The sequence below is a fragment of the Triturus cristatus genome, chromosome 6, assembly GCF_964204655.1.
Source record: "Triturus cristatus chromosome 6, aTriCri1.1, whole genome shotgun sequence".
Classification (NCBI taxonomy): Eukaryota; Metazoa; Chordata; class Amphibia; order Caudata; family Salamandridae; genus Triturus; species Triturus cristatus.
Genome location: NC_140589.1, coordinates 1244543922 through 1244565862, shown reverse-complemented (window position 1 = coordinate 1244565862; position 21941 = coordinate 1244543922). Strand labels below are relative to the sequence as shown.

Genomic DNA, 21941 nt, shown 5'->3' with positions numbered 1-21941 from the left:
CGGCCTCGATTGCTTGCTCTCCACTGCGCGACTAGTGAGGGTGCGAGATACACGACGATGGCCACGAAGCAGGATGGAGATCGGCTGAAGGCCAAATCGACCCGGCGTGGCACCGCACTTCAAGTTAACATTATGGATCGCTACACCCTCCCGAAGGGGTCTCCCGGCGGGTCGCATAAGTCTTCCGAGTGCCCCCCGGATGCCCCGGATTTGCCTACGGATCTGACTTTGCAGGACGTCATGGGCGCCATTGCTGAGATGAAGACCTCGGTGGGCCAACAATTCGACACCTTGGCGCACAAACTCGATGCGGTCCTCATCGATGTCAACCTTGTTAGAGCGGATCTATCTAAGACGAATGACCGGGTTGACTCTTTGGCCCATACCGCGTCGGGCCTCACGACTGAGGTAGCGGCCCTCCAGACGGAGGTGCGCCGGCTCCGGCAGGCAAGTGCGCTCACGGATCGGCGACTGGAGGACTCCGAGAGCAGGGCCCGGAGGAATAATGTTCGCATTATCGGAGTGCCTGAGGGACTGGAGGATTCGGCGGCGGATCTCTTTGTGGAGGACCTGATTTCTACCCATCTCCAGCCTCGAGGACTGAGTAAATTCTTTGTGGTGGAGAGGGCCCATAGAGTTCCTGGGGGCAGACTGAAGGTCGGAGCTCCCCCGCGGCCTCTTATTGCCCGTATCTTCAACTTTCGGGACAGGGATGCGATTTTACAAGCTTCCAGACTGCGAGGGCCGCTTAAGCTGGAGAAAATGGAGGTGAACTTTTATCCTGATTTCACGCAGGTGGTCCAGAAGCAGAGACTGAGTTTCATGGGCGTCAAGCGGCGGCTTCGAGACATGAACTTAAAATACGCAATGCTTTTCCCGGCCAGGCTGCGTGTGGAGGCTGATGGTCGCACTCACTTTTTTGACCGTCCTGAGACGGCCGGGGACTGGTTGGACACTTTGTCTGGGGGACATGATCGGAATGGGATGGGGGCAGCGGGAGGAGAGTGCCCACCGGACCGGGTATGAGGTATTGACACTGGGGCTCATTCCTGATGATGCCACCTTTCGGCCAAGCTTAGGGTCTCTTGACTGTTGTGTCTTGTTCCCCCTCCATTGGAGGTTGTGCTGTGTCTCGAGGGGGTTCTCTTTCCTCCTCTAGGGGGTCTTTGTAGTTTAGTTTACACAGGGGCGACAGGCACACTGCAAGTTGGGGGGGCTGTCTGGGCTCATGCAGGGGTGCAGGGAGGGGGGAGTTTTGTTTGGGATGTTGGGTTGGGGTTGGGTATTGTTTATTTGTACCACAAGGCAGAAGTATTGTTGTGCCATCTCTAAAGTGCTCTCTGGGGGGAGACTGATCGGTTTTGGCTATGATGGGGGGTAGGGGACTGAGGCTTTTGTCCTGGAATGTTAATGGACTGGGGGACAGGATAAAACGGGGGGTGGTCCTGCAGTTCTTAAAACGGATTTCACCCGATATAGTATTTCTGCAGGAAACACACCTCATTGGAAATTCCTTTCGTGCCATGAATAGACGGGACTATCGCCTTGTAGCTCACTCGGGCTTCACATCTGGTTCGAGGGGTGTGGGCATTATGGTTAAAACCTCGCTCCCGTTGGAGGTTGATGAGGTGCTCCATGATGATAGGGGACGGTATACGGCTCTGGTGGGTAGACTGGAGGGTAAAGTGATTGTTTTGGTTTCTGTTTATGTCCCGCCAGGGTTGCAGACGACTACTTTCGCTGATTTGGGGCGCCTTCTTCATGGCCTGCCGGAGGGGATTTTAGTGGTTGGGGGGGATTTTAACGCTGTAATTTCCGGAACTGCGGATCGTCACCCACCCAGGGATCTCCCCCACGCCCAAGCTTGGTTATCTGGCCTCTTGGACACCCTGGGGCTGGTGGATTGTTGGCGGCTGAAACACCCTACGCAGATACAATACACCTTTCATTCCGGGGCTCATGGCAGTCTTTCGAGGCTTGACTATGTTCTGATGCCAGCAGCACAGGCGGGGAGGGTTGGGGAGGTGCGACATCTGGCTCGGGGTATTTCAGACCACTCCCCGCTCCTGTTGCACTCGACATTGTCCCGAGGGGGGAGGGGAGGGTGGTCCCGATCAACCCCTGGTACCTGCGTGACCCCACAATTCGCGCAGATTTGGTTAAATCTCTTGAGCGATATTTTGAAGACAATGTGGGGTCTGTGTCGTCTGCTGTTTCTTTGTGGGAGGCGTTCAAGACGGTACTTCGGGGGGAGGCCCTATCCCTCATTTCCCATTCCCGGGGGCGCGAGCGGGAGGAGGTGACCCGTATCGAATCTGAGATAACTGAGTTGGAGGGTGATCTGGAGTGTGGGGTCACGGACGATAAACTGCATGCTCTCAGACTCAAACAGGCGGACTACAAGGCCCTAGTCACGGAGGCAGCCAGGGGCCTGAGTAGAGAGCAACAGGGGCGACTGTATGATGTGGGTGATAAGGCTGGTAAACTGATTGCGTGGCTGGATAAAAAGGAGAGAGCGAGTCGAGTTGTCCCATCGATCGAGAGACTGGATGGTGTGTGTGTCACGGAGCCGGAGGAAATTGTTGATTGTTTCGCTGAGTATTTCCGTGGGGTGTATTCCCCGGTATCTTCCCGCTCGGAAGAGGATTCCCATGACCTGCTTAAAGACATTGCGCTGCCTTCCCTTTCGGAGGAGGATAAATTGTTGTTGGACGCGGCTCCGACGTCTGAGGAGATTGCCCTCGCCATACGTTCGGTCGCCTCTGGCAAGGCCATGGGTCCTAATGGCCTTCCCATCGAATTGTACAAATTACGGCCGGATACACTGGCTCCGCATCTCCGTGAAATGTTCCTAGCGGCCCGGTTGGCGGGTTCCCTCCCGCTGGACCAACGTCTTGCGACTATTGTGGTTATTCATAAGGAGGGGAGGCCGCGGGATCGGGTCACGTCTTACAGGCCCATTTCGCTGCTGAATGCGGAGCCGAAAATTCTCGCCAAGGTGCTGGCTAATCGGCTGGTTAGCGTGGTGTGCGATCTGATCCATCAAGATCAGTCCGGCTTTATCCCTCATCGCAACACCGCGCTTAACCTGCGGCGTCTGCATGGGGTGCTCGCGAGGGTCCCATTCATACGAGAGCCAGTCATTTTGGCGTCCTTGGACGCCACTATGGCGTTCGACACGCTTGAGTGGCCATATATTTGGGCGACGCTGGCTAAGTTTGGGTTTGGCCCGGGATTCATTGGCTGGGTGAAATTGTTGTATTCCGGACCGCTGGCGCAGGTGGTGGTGAATGGTAGAGTATCGGCTCCTTTTGAATTGGGCAGGGGCACGCGGCAGGGCTGCCCGCTGTCGCCGCTCCTCTTTGCGCTTGCCTTGGAGCCCCTGGCGGAGTGGCTGCGGTGGCACCCTTCGATTCGTGGTCTCCGATGGACCCCTGAGTATGAGGATCGCGTCTCCCTTTACGCGGACGATATTCTTTTGTACCTTGCTTCCCCGCGTGAATCATTGATTGTGTTAGTGGATGTATTGCGTTCATTTGGCCGCAACTCCGGCTTAGTCATCAACTGGGCTAAATCCTGTGTGTATGTCCTCTCGGGGGAGGCTCCTATCCTTCCGCGGGGTTGTCCTATCCAGGTTGCTCCGCAGGGATTTAAGTACCTGGGTATCTTTATTACCCTGGACGCTGCGGCTCGATATAAACAGAATTTCCCCCCCCCCCCCTCCAGCGCCTGAAGGAGGACGTGGCGCGTTGGAGGCGCTTGCCGCTCTCGCCGCTCGGCCGTGCGGCACTGTTTAAGATGATGTCGTTGCCGCGTTTCTTATACGCTCTACAAAACACGATGGACGTCGTCCCGGCGCGCTATTTTCGGGAGGTGGAGGGTCTGCAGCGCCACCTGTTTTGGGATGGGAGGCCGCGTATCGCCCTCGCGAAGCTGACGCTCCCGTGGTATGACGGGGGGATTGCCCTCCCAGACATCAAACGGTATTACTGGGCCTCCCAGCTGGCTGCGATAAACCATGGCCTGTATGGGCCCGCCCTTAACCCGGCTTTTGAAATGGACAAATTGTTGCTGCCGGGTGGCGACTATAATCGTGCGCTCTACTCTAGATCGCTCGACGCACGTCTGACGGGTCCTACGCGGGTCGCGGTACGGGTGTGGCACGCGGCAAACTTGGCGATGGGGTGGAAGGATCGGTTGACCCGGGCAACGCCACTGTATGCATCTGAGTGATTGGGCTGCTTGTGGACCTCGAAAGGCTTTGAGAAGTGGGACACGATAGGCATCAGCAGGGTGGGCGATCTCTGGACGAGGGGGGGATTCAAAACGTTCGATGTGCTGCAGACGGAATTCCAGTTGCAGGACAGGGAGTACTTCCGGTATTTACAGGTTCGTCACGCGCTGTGTTCTGTATTCCCGGATGTGGCGTCCATCCCGGAGTGCTCCCCTCTGGAAGATAGAGTGCTAGATGGGCATGTACCGGATGGCACTATCTCATTGATTTATAAAAAGCTCATCAACGATCGCTCGGGACTGCTGACTGGCCTTCGTGAGGCGTGGGTTGCCGATGGATTGGAGCTGGATGACGAGGACTGGGTATCTGCGGTGGCCTCCCCGAAAGAGGTGGCCATACCGGCCCGCCTTCGTTTCGTCCAGCTCAAAATACTCCACAGGGTCTACGTCACGGGGCCGGGTTTGATGCGTATGGGATATGCCGTGGATGGGATGTGTAAGCGTGGGTGTGGTTTGTCGGGGACTTTCTTCCATACTTTGTGGGAATGCCCGGAGGTGGCGCGCTTCTGGCGTGGTGTACATGCGGTGTTGCAAGCGGTCACGCATGTGACGCTGTTTCCCGAGGCTAGGAGATGTCTGCTGAATGTGTGGGAGCCGACTGATTACACGGTGCTGCAGACGTGGTGGATGACACTGGGATATATGGTGGCCAAGCGTGACATAGCGCAATTGTGGGGCTCCCAGAGGTCACCAACGGTCTCGGTGTGGAAGGACAACATGGATTGGTGTATGTTTCGGGAGAAGGTAGTGTATGTGGCGAGAGGTAAGCCTGGGAAATGGGTGAAAGTGTGGGGCCCCTGGAACTCCTATCGTGGCGGGATTTGTACCCCGCCGCTGACGCCTGATTTGGCAGTGGCCCAGTCTCCCTAGTCTGCTTGTTACCTTGGTTCTGTGTATCGTGTTCACTTTGTTTCTGTCCCGGCACGTCCCCCCCCCCCCTATTCCTGTGGATCGGTAGGGTCCTCCCCAGGGGAGCTCATAATGCTGCTTTGACTTTTGCTGCCTTGTGGATTTGTTTGTACTTTCTCATAAACAATGGAACCGCCATTTGGGGGTCCGGACGGTTTGGCCGCCAACGCTTTCTTCGACTCCTGGGACCTTTATCACTTGCCGCTTGTGTTTCATAACTGTGTTTTATGCTCCCACTGCTTGCTAGCGGCCGGCCTGAAGGTTGTAGGCCCATCTTTGTATATCTTTTGCATTCTGTAATAAAGGTTTAAAAAAAAAAAAAAAATTAAAAAAAAAAGAATGGGTATTACTGCGACAATTGTTATACAGAGAAGACCAAGCCTCGATTAATGCAGTAACAACCTATTATTGTATGGCGAATTTGAGGAAACACAAAATGATTTTCTTCTCTTCGCAATAATTGTGTAAGAGGTAAATTGAGTATGAATGGCTAGTACAATGTCCAGACCACTGTGTATAAATTTTAGATGGGTGATATATTTGTTTAACTCAGACAGGAACAACTTAGAAGGTAACAAAAACAAGGAACAAAAAAGAAGGGGATTTCATGATCAATAAACAACCGACAGTACCCTACTTCTATACAATCCCTAAGATACACAAATCAATAGAAAAACCACCTGGACGACCAATCGTCTCAGGAATTGGTTCCATCCTGGAGCCACTCTCCAAATTTGCGGATGCATTCCTGCGTCCACTGATACACACCACTGCAGTGCTATGCTTACTGAGGGACCTCCATTTTGACCCAGCAAGTCATATCCTGATAGGCTTAGATGTGGAGAGCCTTTATACTAGCTTACCCCACAAAGATACAATAGATATCCTTGAAGACATTCTGTATGGATCAACATGGCCCTACCACACACCACAACATGTGATTATTGAATGCTGTAAATGGGCACTGACAGAAAACTACTTCTGGTTTGAAGAGCTACTTTTTCAACAACAACATGGTACTAGTATGGGGAGTACTTTCGCGCCGAGTGTGGCGGGCCTGTACGTCCATCATTTAGAAGAACAGAAAATTCTTTCAGACCAAAACCCACATCGCCAAAAACTTTTGGATAGAAGAGATACATTGATGATATTTTTGTGATATGGAACGGTGACGAAACAGAAGCCAACATCTTCATTGAATGGCTCAACCTTCAGGATCCCTTCCTAAGGTTCACCCACACAATGAGCAGGTGTGAGCTAGTTTTCCTAGACCTTAACATCTTTGCTGTAGGAGGTTTGCTAAAAATCACAACACATTTCAAACCAACTGCAAAAAACTGCCTCCTGTTTTATAACAGCTTCCACCCACGTCATCTGAAAGAAAACCTTCCCTTTGGATAGTTCCTCAGATTGAGAAGGAACTGCATAGAAACATCGGATTACGACAAACAGGCAAAGCTGAGAAACTGAGAGTACAGAAATACCCTCCCAAGACCATTGCGAAGGCAAAGAAAAGAGCCTGAAACAATCACAGGGACGTTCTTTTAGAAAACTATGAAAAAGGTGAGACAGAAACAGACAAGAGACCAATATGCATAACAACTTTCAGCATAGCATCAGACAAAGTCTCAAAACTGGTGAAAAAACATTGGTGGATTCTTAATAGTGGTACTTTAAACATACCAACACCAATGTTCTCACACAAAAGGGCATAAAATGTAAAAGACATACTAGTACACACCCACCCTAAACCGCAAAATAAAAATAACCAACAGGTAATTAGTACTTTACCAACAGGTCACCATCCGTGTGGCAACTGTAGTGTATGTCATCTCACTACTACTACCAAAAAGGTTGTTTTCAACACAGGAAAATCATGGGAATTGCGAATATTCACTACCTGCAACACTATAGGAGTTGTATACCTTATCACATGCTGCTGTGACCAACATTATGTAGGGATGACCACCAGGAAAAAAAGCACAAGAATCTGTGAACATCGAAGCAACATCCGGTGCCACAGAGCAAGCACCAGGATGACAGCGCATTTCAATGAAAACCAGCACACCCCAAATGACATGAGATGGATAGTCCTAGAACATATTAAACCATGTGAAAACTTGGAACAGATCCTATTAGAGAAGGAACAAAGATGGGTGTTCAAACTGCGTACAGACACCGTAGGGTTGAACGATAACATACCATGGGGACAGTTCCTGAGGTGAACTGCCCCAGTTTATTTTTTTTTCTCTTTTTTTTTTTTAAGTTTCAAAAACCTTTATTTAACAAAAGGTAAGCAGACAGGTCAGCACAGCAGGAAGTCACATAGCAATGTGTTACCCCCCCTGATCCACAGGAGGTGGGGGGGGGGGAAAGAGGGAGGTGCAGTATACAGGTACACGGCCATTTAGCCGACATCCCGGAGGACCGGCGGCGTTTCAGGGAGATCTACCCACCAGGTATCCCATTGCCTATACTGCAAATATTAGTGGCAGCACCAGCCCTCAGACCCCGCTACGGACCGTCATGTATGTGGGGCGGTTCCACCAGCAACCTCCTTCACCAGCTAACCTGAGCCAGTCCCTGAGTTTCTGTTAAACAAGACCCAACTCCCCTCCTCCCATCCCACCCACCCCGCGCACGTCGTCTCATCACACTCGCATCTGCGTACTGTCCTATCCGCCGTCCCTGCCTCCGGCTTTAAGCGGGCAAAGCAGCGCTCCACTCTCAGTTCGCCGTCCACTCCGCATCCACTCTCCGTCTCCCCCGCACTTCCACTCAAAGCATGCCACGTCCCTCCAGGTAATGCCCCGCAGCACACTCAGCCCACAGGCTCGCCTCCTAAGCGTCACGCCAACCCTCCATCCAGTCAAACGTCATCCAGCGTGCTCTCCAGTATCACACCTGCCTCCGCCTCGCCGTGTGCATCATGTCCGTTGTCCTGTGACGCTCCCCGGCTCGCCCACTCGGCTTCCCCAGCCGTCAGATATGTTCTGTACAGTCCCCAAAAGTTCTTGGGCCGGCTTTTCGGGGGCAACAATTCACCATATGTCTCCGCTTGCGTGCAGCAGTACAGCATATCTCTGACCCAGCGTTTTTTGGTGGGGAGCGGCCCCCTCATCCAGCACGACGCCACAACTCGCCGAGCCATTAGAAGCGCTATATCCGTCAGACGTCTGAGCGCCCGCGGGAGTGGCCTGGAGAAACCCAGCAACGCCAGCGCCGGGTTAGGCTGTATGTCCTTTTCTAGTATCTGGCTCAGTTCCAGGAACACCGCTGTCCAGAACCGGGCTATACCCGGACAGTGCCAGGCCATGTGTATGAAGTCCGCTACCGGGACATGGCAGCGTTCGCACTCCGCCAATGGGCGAAGCCCATACCTGTGTAGTCTCTCTGGGGTGTAATAGACCCGCTGCAGGAACTTAAAGTGTATCAGTCGGTGCCTACCGTTTAGCGACACCCTTTTAGTGCTAGAGCAGCAGTAGGCCCACATCTCGTCCGTTATTTCCATTTGTAGGTCGGCCTGCCACCCCTGTCGCGCCGCCGAGCACTCAGGCGCCCGGTGCTGGTCCCCAAGTTTTTTGAGAGCCGAAACGAGTTTGGCTGGGGCCACCGTTTTGATGACATATGTGAGTTCCGGGACCTCCGGCGGCTCCTCCAGGCCCGGCCCCAGCAGGGCCGACAGCGCACCACGGATCCTATGGAATTGGAAGCGCTGGAGCTGGGTAGCCCCAGGCCGGGCCGAGCAAATCTGTTCCCACGTTTTAACCACCCCATCCTGGAACAGGTCCGCCAGTTTGGCGACGCCCAAGGCGCCCAGTGCACGCCTCACCCCCGCGTCCCTCAGTGGGGGGAGCCAGATCGCCCACTCCACTCATCAGCGGGGAATACAGTAGATCGCAGTCCTGCGCCCTCCGAATCGCATGCCATGCATGATTCGTGGCCCTGAGGGAGTCCAATGTTCCCACCCTGCGGTCCACCGACTGGAAGACAGTAGCCGGGAGGGGAAGCGGTTCCGCAAATAGCCGCTCCATCAGCACGTGAGGTACATCCGTAGTGGCGTGGATCCATGTATGTAGGTGGGCCGCCTGCGCTATCCTATAATACCTTTCCAGGTCAGGGGCCCCAAGCCCCCCCATCTCGTAGGGGAGCGTCAGAACCTTCCACTGCACCCTGGGCTGCTTACCGCCCCAGGCCAGCCGCACCAGAGTCCGGGTCAGCTGCGCAAAGAAAGCCTTAGAGAGTACCACGGGGATGTTCGCGAAGAGGAACAGAAATCTCGGCAGAGCCACCATTTTCATGATGGCCACTCTGCCCATCAGCGACAGAGGGAGTTTGATCCACACCTCTACGTCGTCGACAAGTTTGGAGTAGGCTACCCCGTAGTTTTCCCGGAGCAGGACCTCCGGGTCCTTGTGCAGCTGGATCCCCAAGTATCGGACGGAGTCCGTTGTCCACTGGAGGGGATATTCCATGGGGAACGGCACTGTGAGCGGAGTCAGTGGGAACGCCAGCGACTTATTCCAGTTCACCTGGAGGCCCGAGAGGGCCCCAAACCGGACTACCTCTCTCAGCACGGAGGAGAGAGTCTCCTCCGGGTTGCGGACATAGAGCAACGTATCGTCCACGTAGGTAGAGATGCAAATCCGATAGGAGGGGAAGTTGATACCTTCAAATTGATGATACTCCCGCATAGCGCACGGCAGCGGCTCCGCCACCAGAGCGTATAAGAGGGGAGAAAGGGGGCACCCCTGCCGAGTACCCCTGGAGACAGCGAAGGCGTCCGTGACTCGGTCCCCTATGCGCAGCCTGGCCGTGGGTCTAAAATATAGTGCACCCACCATCTGCATGAACGGTTCTCCCAGCCCTAGTTTCCTCAGGACTCTCACCATGAAGGGCCACTCGACAGAGTCAAATGCCTTCTCCATGTCAAGGAAAATCGCCAAGGCTTTACCTCCCGGGTGCACATGCTGCATGGCTCCAAGGACTGTGCGAATGTTGTAAGTGAAGTTCCTGGACGGGATGAACCCCGCCTGCTCCGGGGCCACCAGCTCCGGCACCAGCAGCGCCAGACGCGTAGCAAGGACCTTTGCGTACAGCTTGGCGTCAACATTTATCAGGGAAAGCGGCCTGTACGAGCCGCACAGGTTCGGGGGCCGCCCCGGTTTCAGAATGGTGACGAGCAGTGCCTCCCGCATCGAGTCCGGCATGCTACCCTCCTGGCAGATATCATCAAAAAGGGTCATGATGTGTGGTAGAAGTTTATCCTGAAAGGCCTTGTAGAACGCCACCGTTAGCCCATCCGCGCCCGGGGCAGAACCCGCCCTCATGCCCCCCAGTGCTTCCAGGATTTCGTCTTTTTGCACCGGCAGCGCCAGGAATTCCCTCTGCGAATTCGACAGGAAGGGCATTTTTATATAACTGAGGTAGTCGTCTATCTCCTCCTCCATTTGGGAGGATTTTGCTGTGTACAGCCCCGCGTAGTAGCCCCGAAATTCTTCCACTATCTCCGTTTCGTCGGTAATCACCGACCCAGATGCTGTCACCAGCTCGTCAACGACTAAGGGCCGCCTGGTACTACGGAGTATCCCCGCTAATAGGGAGCCCGGGCGCTCGCTCTCCCCATAGGCGCGGGCCGTAGCGTATTTGCCCATGTGCTGCACTTCCCTGTCCGCCTCGCTGTTGAAGTCTGAAATTAATGTCTGAATCTGGGCGGCCACCTCAGGGTCCGTGGACCCCCTGTGCCGCTCCTCCAGCTGAGCCAGTTGCGTCTCCAATGCCTTCATACGCTGCCGTATGGATTTGAGAACACCGGAGTGCTTGGCCATGGCCACGCCGCGAATGTAGGCCTTAAACGAGTCCCATACCGTTTGGAAGCTCTGCACGGTTCCCAGGTTAGCCGCGAAGAAAGTGTCAATCTCGTCCGCCAATTCCCCCCTATATGCCTCGTCCAGCAGGGAGTAGGGCGGCATCCGCCATGTGAACGGCGGCAATCGTGTGCCCGGGGCAGCAAATACCAGGAGAAGGGGGGAATGGTCCGACAGAGTACGAGGTAGAACCTCGCATCGCTTGATAGCCGCTAGGAGCGTCCGGGACGCCAGCCAGTAGTCAATTCTTGTGTGCACATCGTGGTATGCCGAGTAATGTGTGTAACCTGCCTTTTCGGGGCTTCTATGCCGCCAGACATCCACCATGTCCAGTTTGGTCAATTCCGCCTGCATATACACCGCAGCCGCCGCCGGTCGGCGGGCCCGCCCCGAGGAGCGGTCCAAGGCCGGGTCGAATATGAAGTTGAAATCGCCCCCCCAGACCATGCGCGCCTGGGCGTGTCTCCTGCACTGCGCTGCGAGTGCGGCGTAGAACTCCGGGGCATCGTAGTTGGGACCATAAACATTGACCACAATGAGGTCATGACCTTTGCCGATACACCTCGCGATCAAGTAGCGTCCGTCCGGGTCAGCGGCCAGCTTCTGCAGCGACAGTTTGGATCGCGGGTTCACCCATGTGACCACCCCTCTAGAGTGTGAAGTAAAGCCTGCCGCCAAGCTGCAACCAGACAGACCTCTGTGAGTGAGTAATTTGCTAGTGAGTGGGAGGTGAGACTCCTGCATGAGTGCCAAGTCTATGTTGTGCCTATTGAAGTAGTTCAGTACTTTGCGCAATTTGCGAAAGTCGTTCAATCCCCGCACATTTCATGTGAGCGCTCTGAGGGTCACCTCACGGCCATCCCGCGTCAGCTCTCCACTTTCAGGCATTCCTGCAGTCATACTTCATAGCTTCCATAGGGGGAGAGTCAGCGAAGGACCCCCCCCCGCTATCACCGCCTGACAGCACATCTCGGGCAGGCAAGAACATAGCAGAAGACCCTTTTCTCGACATACCGTGCGTTTCCCAGTCCCCAACCCCAAAACAACTCCCCAACCGCCCCGAAACATGTCGACAAAATACTAGGGATTATAACCACATAACAGTTATTTTTCCTTTTATTAACCCCTTTTTATCCTAGCAGGAATAAAAGAATCAGCTCACTACTTAGGTATTTTAACTAGCACAAACACCACTCCCCCTACACTGCACTACACATATATTCACATAACAAGTGCTCCTACGTAACTTTGCAAGTCGTTGCACGCCCCAAGCAGTAGATGCTTGGGATGGCCCCAATGATGAAGCATGTCACCTAGGGGCAACCCTGGGTGAGTGAGGGGACTCAAGAAAAGAAAGTTTATATTTTCTATTGACAGTTGAGGTTCACCTAAATTTGGCGAACCCACAACGTCTCCCTGGCTAGGTTCTTATAATCCATTATTTTTTGATTTTTTTGCTTTACAACTTAGAAGGTAAATCAATCAATCAATCAATCAATGGCATTTATAAAGCGCGCTACTCACCCGGGAGGGTCTCAAGGCGCTGGGGGAGGGGTATGTCACTGCTTGAACAGCCAGGTCTTGAGCTGCTTTCTGAAGGAGAGATGGTCCTGGGTTCGCCGCAGGTGGGTGGGGAGGGAGTTCCAGGTCTTGGCAGCCAGGTAGGAGAAGGATCTTCCTCCGGCGGTGGCTCTGCGGATGCGTGGAACGGTGGCGAGGGCGTGGCTGGTCGATCGTAGCTGGAGGGTGAGCGTGTAGAAGGTCATGCGGTCGTTGAGGTACTTGGGGCCCAGGTCGTGGAGCGCCTTGTGTGCGTGGGTGAGGAGTCTGAACGTGATTCTCTTGCTGACGGGGAGCCAGTGCAGGTCTCTCAGGTGTCCGGTGATGTGGCTGTGTCGGGGGAGGTCCAGGATGAGTCGTGCGGAGGCGTTCTGGATGCGTGGAGTTTTTTTTGAAGTTTGGCTGTGGTTCCGGCATAGAGGGTGATCCCGTAGTCCAGTCGGCTGGTGACGAGTGCCTGGGTAACGGTCTTCCTGGTTTTGGTGGGGATCCATCTGAAGATCTTGCGGAGCATGCGCAGGGCGTTGAAGCATGAAGATGAGACGGCGTTGACTTGTCTGGTCATCGACAGGGAGGAGTCCAGGATGAAGCCCAGGTTGCGTGCGTGGTCCGTTGGTTTGGGAGCGGTGCCCAGGGCCAGGGGCCACCAGGAGTCGTCCCAGGCGGAGGGTGGTGATCCCAGGATGAGGACTTCCATCTTGTCTGAGTTCAGTTTAAGGCGGCTGTTCCTCATCCAGTCAGCGACGTCTTTCATCCCTTCGTGTAGGTTGGCTCTGGCGGTGGTGGGGTCGTTGGTGAGGGAGAGGATCAGCTGGGTGTCGTCGGCGTAGGAGATGATGTTGAGGTTGTGTTGGCGTGCGATGGCTGCGAGGGGGCTCATGTAGACGTTGAAGAGGGTTGGACTGAGTGAAGATCCTTGTGGTACGCCGCAGATGACTTCGGTGGCTTCTGATCTGAACGGAGGGAGGCGGACTCTCTGGGTTCTTCCGGCGAGGAACGAGATGATCCACTCCAGTGCTTTCTCTTGGATTCCGATGTTGCTGAGGCGCTTCACGAGGGTGCGGTGGCAGACGGTGTCGAACGCCGCAGCGAGGTCCAAGAGGATGAGGGCTGCTGTTTCCCCGTTGTCGATCAGGGTTCTGATATTGTCGGTGGCTGCGATGAGGGCGGTCTCCGTGCTGTGGTTGGCCCGAAACCCGGACTGCGAGGGGTCGAGGGATTCGGTCGTCTCAAGGAAGGCGGCAAGCTGTCTGTTGACGGTCTTCTCGATGACTTTGGCGGGGAAAGGAAGGAGCGAGATGGGACGGTAGTTCTTGAGGTCGGTGGGGTCCGCCGTTGGTTTTTTCAGGAGGGCGGTAAGCTCGGCCTGCTTCCAGCTCTCCGGGAAGGTGGCAGTGTGGAAGGAGGAGTTGATGATGTCCCGGAGATGGGGTGCGATGATGGCGTCGGCTTTGTTGAAGACGTGGTGTGGGCAGGGGTCGGTTGGTGATCCGGAGTGGACGGAGTTCATCGTGCGGGTGGTGTCTTCGGTGCTGATCGGGGTCCAGTTGCAGAGGGTGGTGGTGGCGGGCGTTGGTTCGGTGATAGGGTGCGTGGTCTGTGTATTGAAGCTGTTGTCGGTGATCTTGCGGTGGAAGAATGCGGCGAGTGAGTTGCACAGGTCTTGCGCGGGCGTGATGTCGTTGTTTCCGGCGTTGGGGTTGGAGAACTCTTTGACGATGCTGAAGAGTTCCTTGCTGTCGTGGGTGTTGTTGTCCAGACGATCTTTGAGTGCCGATTTCTTGGTGGCGCGGATCAGCTGATGGTGTTTGCGGGTGGCGTGCTTGAGGGCGGTCCTGTTGTCTATGGTCTGGTCGAGCCTCCAGGCTTTCTCGAGGGTGCAGCAGTTCTTCTTGGATTCCTTGAGTTCTTCGGTGAACCATGGGGTTTTCTTGCTGCCGGGCCTGCTGGGAGGGTTCTTTAGTGGTGCGAGGTCGTTGGCGCAGGCGGTCAGCCACTTGGTGAGGTTGCTGGCTGCTTCGTTGGGGTCCGTTGTGTTGGTGGGAGTGTTCTGGCTGAGGGAGGCTGTGAGCTGCTCGGCGGTGATCTTGCTCCAGCTCCGGCGGGGAACCTGTTGCGGGTGGTAGTGGGTTGTAGTTTTTCTGAAGCTGAAGTGGACGCAGCTGTGGTCGGTCCAGTGGAGTCTGGTGGCGTGGCTGAAGGAGATGTGCTTGCTGGATGAGAAGACGGGGTCGAGCGTGTGACCGGCGTAGTGGGTGGGAGTGTTCACCAGTTGCTTGAGTCCGAGGTTGTCGAGGTTTTCCAGCAGGGCGGTGGTGTTTCTGTCGTTGTTATTCTCCAGGTGGAAGTTGAGGTCCCCTAGGAGGATGTAGTCGGCGGAGGGCAGGGCGTGCAGGCTGATGAAGTCTGCGATGTCTTCGCTGAAATGTGTGCGTGGTCCCGGGGGTCTGTAGATGAGGGTGCCTCGGAGGGTGGTCTTGGGGTCAGTGTGAATCTGGAAGTGCAGGTGTTCGGCGGCGGTGAAGGTTTCGTCGGAGTTAGTCGAGATGCGGATGGTGTTCTTGTGTACGATGGTAAACAATTCTTGCTTTCTTGGAAGAATATATTGAGAAATGTGGCACTGGTGGAAAACAAAACTAAGACAACCAAGGGAAATACTAACTGGAAAATGTCTTGATCACAATGCAAAATTATGCCAAGTACAATGCCTACAAGTTAAACTACATGCATATGTAGATTATCTAATATGCTATTTCGTATTTTGTATTTAGAGACAGTGCGTCTCAAGGAAGACTCCTACAAGGAAGTTTAGCCTGTACATGATTAATTATTTTTTACATCTAGACTCCCAACCTATCATTTTGACTCAGCTACCGGAAGTAAAGGGGATGTTTTTCTGACATAGAATTGTCGAATGCAACAGTAGGGATGTCAGCAGGTCGGTGAAAAGAATGCCATCATCAGACAGGGTGGCGGTAGAACAATGCCCAAAGTCAGAGCCAAGGTTGTGATAAATCCAAGGATCATCACTTTTTCTGCTAGTGAGAAAACTGGAAGACAACCAACGAGGAAAACTGCTAAAATGGTAAAAGCCCTTGGGAACTAGCTCATGGAATCCAATGAGTTTGGAAAAGAAACCCTCGTGTTTAACAGATCTGTAGAATTATTGCACTTTTCAGATCAATCAGAGGACCAGCGGGAGATCATGGTATCTGGTTTATAATAATTTTTGTGGATTTACAGGCAACCATAATCTTATCATGTCAGACGGAGATCGCACATTTGTAAATAGAGGATTTTTTTTTATCAAGTCAGGAGTTATGCGTGGCTTCCTTGATTTGTTAGGTAACTAGAAACTATATATTTTAAAGCAAAGACAACAATCATGACTAGGGGAAACTGTAGGAGCAAGGACAGAGATTGATGTCATAGCTAACAAGGGGATTGAGTAAGAAAAGCGTTTGTGTGACTGAAAACAGAATCTGCTTTGTCTGTGTACATGCTCTCTGTCCTATGGAAAGCAAGCATGAGATAGGAACTTTAAAAAAAGAGCTGTGTGCACAGCCCTTGGCAAGCACAGGGTAGTCGGATAAGAAATTATGTTAAGGGGTTGTTCTGGGTTTGGAAGTAAGTAAAAGTGGAAAAATAATTTTGTCTCCACAAAAGACAAAAGGACTAAAATTGACAGACAATTTTGCCCCTCTTGTGGCAAAAGATGTGGGCAAAACATGGGCGGAAATCAATGTAAATGTAAATTTGATACTTGTATAGCGCACTACTCACCCGCAAGGGTCTCAAGGCACTTGTACGAATACCGCTGTGGAACCCATCCTGGCTTTCCCTGTGAGGCGTCCACTCATTGGCACCCCCAAGGTGGAGGCCAGGCATCCTTAGCGTTGTGGGGGCCGTTGAGGAGATTAAGCAAGCTATTGCCCAGAGTTGCAGAGTGGGACTCCATGATTGGAATAGGCACAGAGGCGAGAATTATCAGCTCCGTGGAATTTTTGAGCCCAAGACCCGCCGAGGCGGGGAATTGAACCCTGGTCCCAGGCTAGACCTCTGCATCAGGGTCTTCCGCTCTAATCATTGAGCCACACTTCTCCACCACAAGGACATCAAATGATATCTTAAGCTATATCTAATAAAGATTGCCATTGACAGTATGCAGATGAAAGCGATGCGACCTAAAGCATGAGTCAGGAAAAAGATTTTTTTAAGTAGCAAGAGATCGAGTGTTGGACACTGGAAGACAGACTGAGAACTGAGAGCAAGGACTTAAAGGATGTGATGATGCACCCCATAAAGTAAATACCCATTCAAAATGTTTCTGGATGCTGAAATTAGAGAGATATACAAGCTGCACACACCTTACACACTGTAAATACAATTTGCCAAGAGGTACGTTCATGGGATTTTAAACAACCTTTTCTAAAAAGTACTTTGAAGAAGTTGAAGAGAAAAGTGCATCTAAAACTTAGTGGTTTCTAAGGTGCCCAGATAATTGAAAGCTATTGTGAATTTGACCCCTCTCTTGTGATTAAATGTACTAGGTTTGAGCCACCCATCAACCATGTGCATTTTAACTATGTTCATATTGGGGTTAGTACACTTACCCACCATAATCATTAAGATTTATGCATACGTTATTTATTGAATTTAGATGTTTTAAATACAGTATACAGGGTCCATGTGTCTTTGAGAGTTCTACAGAAAACAACAGCAGATAGCAGTAGTAGGCATAGGACATATATGCAATTAGAGGAAAAAATACCTACAGTGAGAAAGGCAATATATTAAGTAGTGGGTACAGCAAGTTTGATGGCAAAACAAAATGGACCCAAGAGTGAATGCAGAATTGGGCGGTTAAGAATAAAATATATGTACAACATGAATATATGCACACAATCTACTTACGCACTTCATTTCACATATATTTTATCACAGTTTAACAGGGCACTTCACAAATTTAAGGCAAAGCGAATTTCTACGATCCTTTCTATAAAACATTATTTACTTTAAACCTATTCGACAATAGAGGGGTTTTATCAAGTGTTGAAGCGAGTCTGATCTGTTTACCACTTATATTGTCAATTATTAAATACTGAGCTGGGAAACACGGCAGATAGGAGAGAAAAGCATTTCAGAGAAGGTCTTTCACTTGAATAAACTCATAGGTCAATAAACATGTCACAATTCAGATGCAGTGCTCTCTGCTATAAAAACAACAGCAAATGCAAACTTTGGTTTTAACTTGAGGACATTTGGTCAAGCAGTACTGACAGAAATGAATCGATTGTAATAACTGTGTTGTGTTTTGTTCAAAACATTATGTGTAATCGCTTCCGCAGACAAAGCAGAAAAATCCAATTAATATGCAACATCCTAGGGTGAAACTGTTCAGGTAACATGATAAAGCAGGATTTGTGAGGGCAAACTATGGAGAAATAACTGTGTTGTGCTTTTCAGAGAGAGAGGGTCTGAGTGATAGGGTTTGCCAATATCCTTCATAAGTCCATTTGTCAAGGATGGTCAGAGGATTTTTCGGATATTAAAATCTGTTACTCCGATTCGGAAAACAGCCTTTACAACGAGGTTTTTACCACGCTGTGCCTTTATTACGCATTTTTTACCACTCATAGTTTTATAACGCATATGCTTTTATAACGTATGCGTGGCAACAACATGCGGAGTATTTCCCTTCGCTGTTCTGTCATTCTGTAATGTTGCATATTGTCTCAATAACCAAAAAGAAAAAACACTAGATGAATGCACAAGGTTTATTTGAATGAATATCAGATCCCTTGAAGTGTGACTGGAGAACAGGAAGAAGGCAGCAGATCCATCATTATTGTTCAATGCAACCCGATTTCGCTTTCTTTGAACTGATAACGCAGGTAAAATAAAAAGGGTTTTAATTAAAAGGGCCACCATTCTTCCTTCATCCCAGTCACCTGTAACGCACAGCTTACCAGTACAGTGAACCTAACAAGCCTGTGTCAGTTTGCACTTGTAAGCATGCTGATGTAACGAAAGACATTAGTGGGAATGGAGAATAATGCAACCTAAATCTTTGGCACAATAATCAATTGCAGCTGCACATGACCATAAAAGGCAAATTATTTACTCATTTTTATATTTTATACATTTTCATGAAGTTCCTTCATTGGCAATTTATACAAAAGATATTGTTGCTCATTAGAAACTGATCTCAGAGTAGTCAAGGGCTTCAACCAAACAGGCCAACCACAGAGGCTCCAGGAAGCAACGAATACCCTCAAAGTTGACAACTACAACTGATTGAGGTGGATGTTTTACCTGCATAGGGTTGATCAGGACCGATCTTTCAAAGCACTCCACACACTCTCTGAATTCCTTATTGCGAAGATGGAGGAGGCCTTTGGAGCGCTGGGCCCGGGCGCTGCGCTGCTTGGAGAGTTCCCAGGCCTTGTCATAGTACTCGTGGTCCTTCATAACATCCCCAAGCAGGCAGTACAAGCTGGGAGTCGCCTTCTTCTCTATCTCCATCCTGAGGATTTCTTCTGCCTAAAAAGACATGAAATGCAATTTTTTTCCGCTAGCATCCAAGAGAAAACAACTCCTTTGCAAAAGCCAATACCAAACAACATGTTAGGATTTGTTCCGCCAACTCTACAGGAAAACACTTACCCTCAAGATTTAAAGACCACAGTGGATACAGATTTTCAATCTCAACTCTTGAGTTTTGCATCTTGGGGAATACTTCTCCTGTATCAAGCCTTTTTTCACAAAGAAACACTTGGATTTTTTTTCTTACAGCTGTACACAAATGACTTCAATCGTTCGATGTGTTAAAACCTTTAATCAGGTGAGTAAGGTCTGAAAAGAAGCAAGCGTTTGCCTCAGAAACTTGGAACTAAAGTCCTCCACACAACCGCGGCCAATGCAGGTAAGAGCGGTGGGGCCTGGTGGGGTGTTGGGGGGGGGATTTCAACAGATGACGACAAGGTCCCCCCCCGTCAGGCCCCACGGCTCTTACCTGCACAGGCCACGGCAGCTTTCGGAGGGTGGGTAGATTCAAAGAGATCAAGGTTTTTACATTGTACAAAAACGTCCTATGAAGGTATCCTAACAAACAGTTATAAGCTTGTGCACGTAAATAATAGGCAGTAGTCCTAATTTTCGGAGTAGAAACACCACAAGCTTTATTTTATATCCTCAGATGTACAATTAGTCAATACAAACAACCAATAATGCAAGTTATCCAGCAGAACACAGATTTCCAGGACCAGCCGATAAACCTTTTGAATAAATGTCACCAAATTGTGGGCATCTACGTTGTAAAATACATAGCTCAAATGTCTGTACTGCATAGTGCCACTCTTATTTGTCCTGCTCGAAGCAGACAGCTCATTTGCTTTAGTCTCCTGCTCATATAAAACTTTACTCTTTCTTTTAGTTTGGCCTAACAGGCAGCAAAAGTTGTCTGGTTGCAAAAGGCATACTATAGGTTTAACAAGGACATACATGGGCTTGAAGGACACCCACTGCTTACCACTTATTGGCTTTACTGTCATACTCATTTACTTGCTTTGTATTCGATGGCTTTCCTTGTTTCTGCCTGACAATCTTGTGTTTGTGAAATTGTGTCTCCGGTGAAGCACAGCCTTTCTTACCACATCTTGGATTGGCTAGTTTCTATGCTTCCTCTACTCATTCTTAGGGAACTACTATCTTCTTTTTGTTTAAGCACTGCATGGCAGTCCATGGTTTTTCCACCTGTCTCTCTTGTGTGCTTTCTCCCCCGCACTTCATGTTGCCATCTCTTGCCCATGTGCTTCTACCCTGCACTCTATGTTGCTCTCTCAACCATGTGTTTCTTTTTCAATTTTCCCAGATGTTTTCTCTCCCATGTTGCCCCTATTCATGCCTGCAGTGGTGTTTCACCCTTCTCCTCTCCACAACCTGTTCATCTGTTTTAATTTTTGTTGTAAGAAAGTGCTTTCACACTAGGTTTTTCACACTTTTGAGCTACTTATTTTTTATTTACCCATCCATCCAGCATGGGTAAATAAAAAGAAAAAAAACCTGTGTCCCTCGTAGGCACGGGCCTGCATATTCAATATGCAAGAGCCACTAAATCATAAAGTCTCTGCACCTTTGCGTTTTATTCATTTATTTTCAGCTACCCTGCACAGCTGCCCCGATGCTGTACATTATGGCTAAAAAACACTGGCAAAGCCAATGGGTCTCTCTCATAAGCGAGACCTACTGACTTCATCAATGCTTGTTTTTCTCAGGGACCGAATCCTCAAGTCACTCTCCAATATCTTGGTCTGATTCAACCTTTGTTGTGTTCAGCTACCTCATACATTATGTATTTGTTTGATGCATACTTGCTTTCGTAATTTTGTGTATTGTTCTGAAGTTCAAACTGTAGAATTTGCGGCAGTAAAAAGATTAGGAACGTCTGGCCTAGATCATGAAGTGACTTTTCTGTCAGAGATGAATGACCCATAAGAAATGTTGGGAGTGGAATTTATACGAAAATTGAAATCATTTAGGGTAGAGAAGAAGGATGACCTATTAAGGAAACTTTGATACAGTGGAGAACCGGATACAGTTCTTCGCAACACATAGTTTGAAGCACGATCACTATTCTAGCTGAAGTTATCGTTACATGAAAAGCCACCTCCATGAGATGTGCTGCATGTCAACCTTGTGCATGGGTTTAAAATGGGGCCTATTAGTTTGGAAAGCATAATGTTGAGTCCCCAAGGAGGAGAAGCACTCCTGACAGGGAGATAAACTTTCCTAAGGCCCTCAAGAAAATACTTTAGCACTGTGATGTTGAAAAAGGTTGTATGAGAGGGATTCTTCTACATGGAGTGAATGCAGCCAAATGCACTTCAACAAAAGATAACTGATAATCATATTTTGCAAGAAAAGAAGATAAGGCAACACCATCTCTTCATAAGAACTTCTCAGGTCCACCTGCTTTTGAAGGCATCCTGCGCAGAGCTGCTTCCATCTAAAAGCATACGAGCAACAACTATAAGGTCTTTTGCCTCCTTCAATGTATTCTGGCAGTCACCTGGAAGATTGAAGTGGCTATATCATAGATACACAGAAACTAGGCTGTCAAGGTCAGTGAATGAGGGCTAGAATAGAAAATACTGCTTCATATCCTGGAGAGAAGGTCTAGTTTGTGTGGGATTCTCTTGCGAGGTTTATGGATAACTGAAGCAGATACGATACCACTACTGTCGTGGCCAATACAGGGTTATGAGGATCATCTTCATTTTCAATTCTATTATTTTGGTGATGACTCTGGAA

At 50.5% G+C, this 21941-nt stretch overlaps 1 protein-coding gene across 1 annotated transcript in view; it reads right to left on the bottom strand.

The window, feature by feature from the left end:
- Nucleotides 1-21941, bottom strand: part of TTC27 (tetratricopeptide repeat domain 27) — a 1631130-nt gene that overhangs the window by 284270 nt on the left and 1324919 nt on the right. The window contains exon 13 of the mRNA XM_085612184.1: nt 18945-19172. Within this exon, the coding sequence (XP_085468310.1) occupies nt 18945-19172 (228 nt within the window). The remainder of the gene's footprint in view (nt 1-18944; nt 19173-21941) is intronic.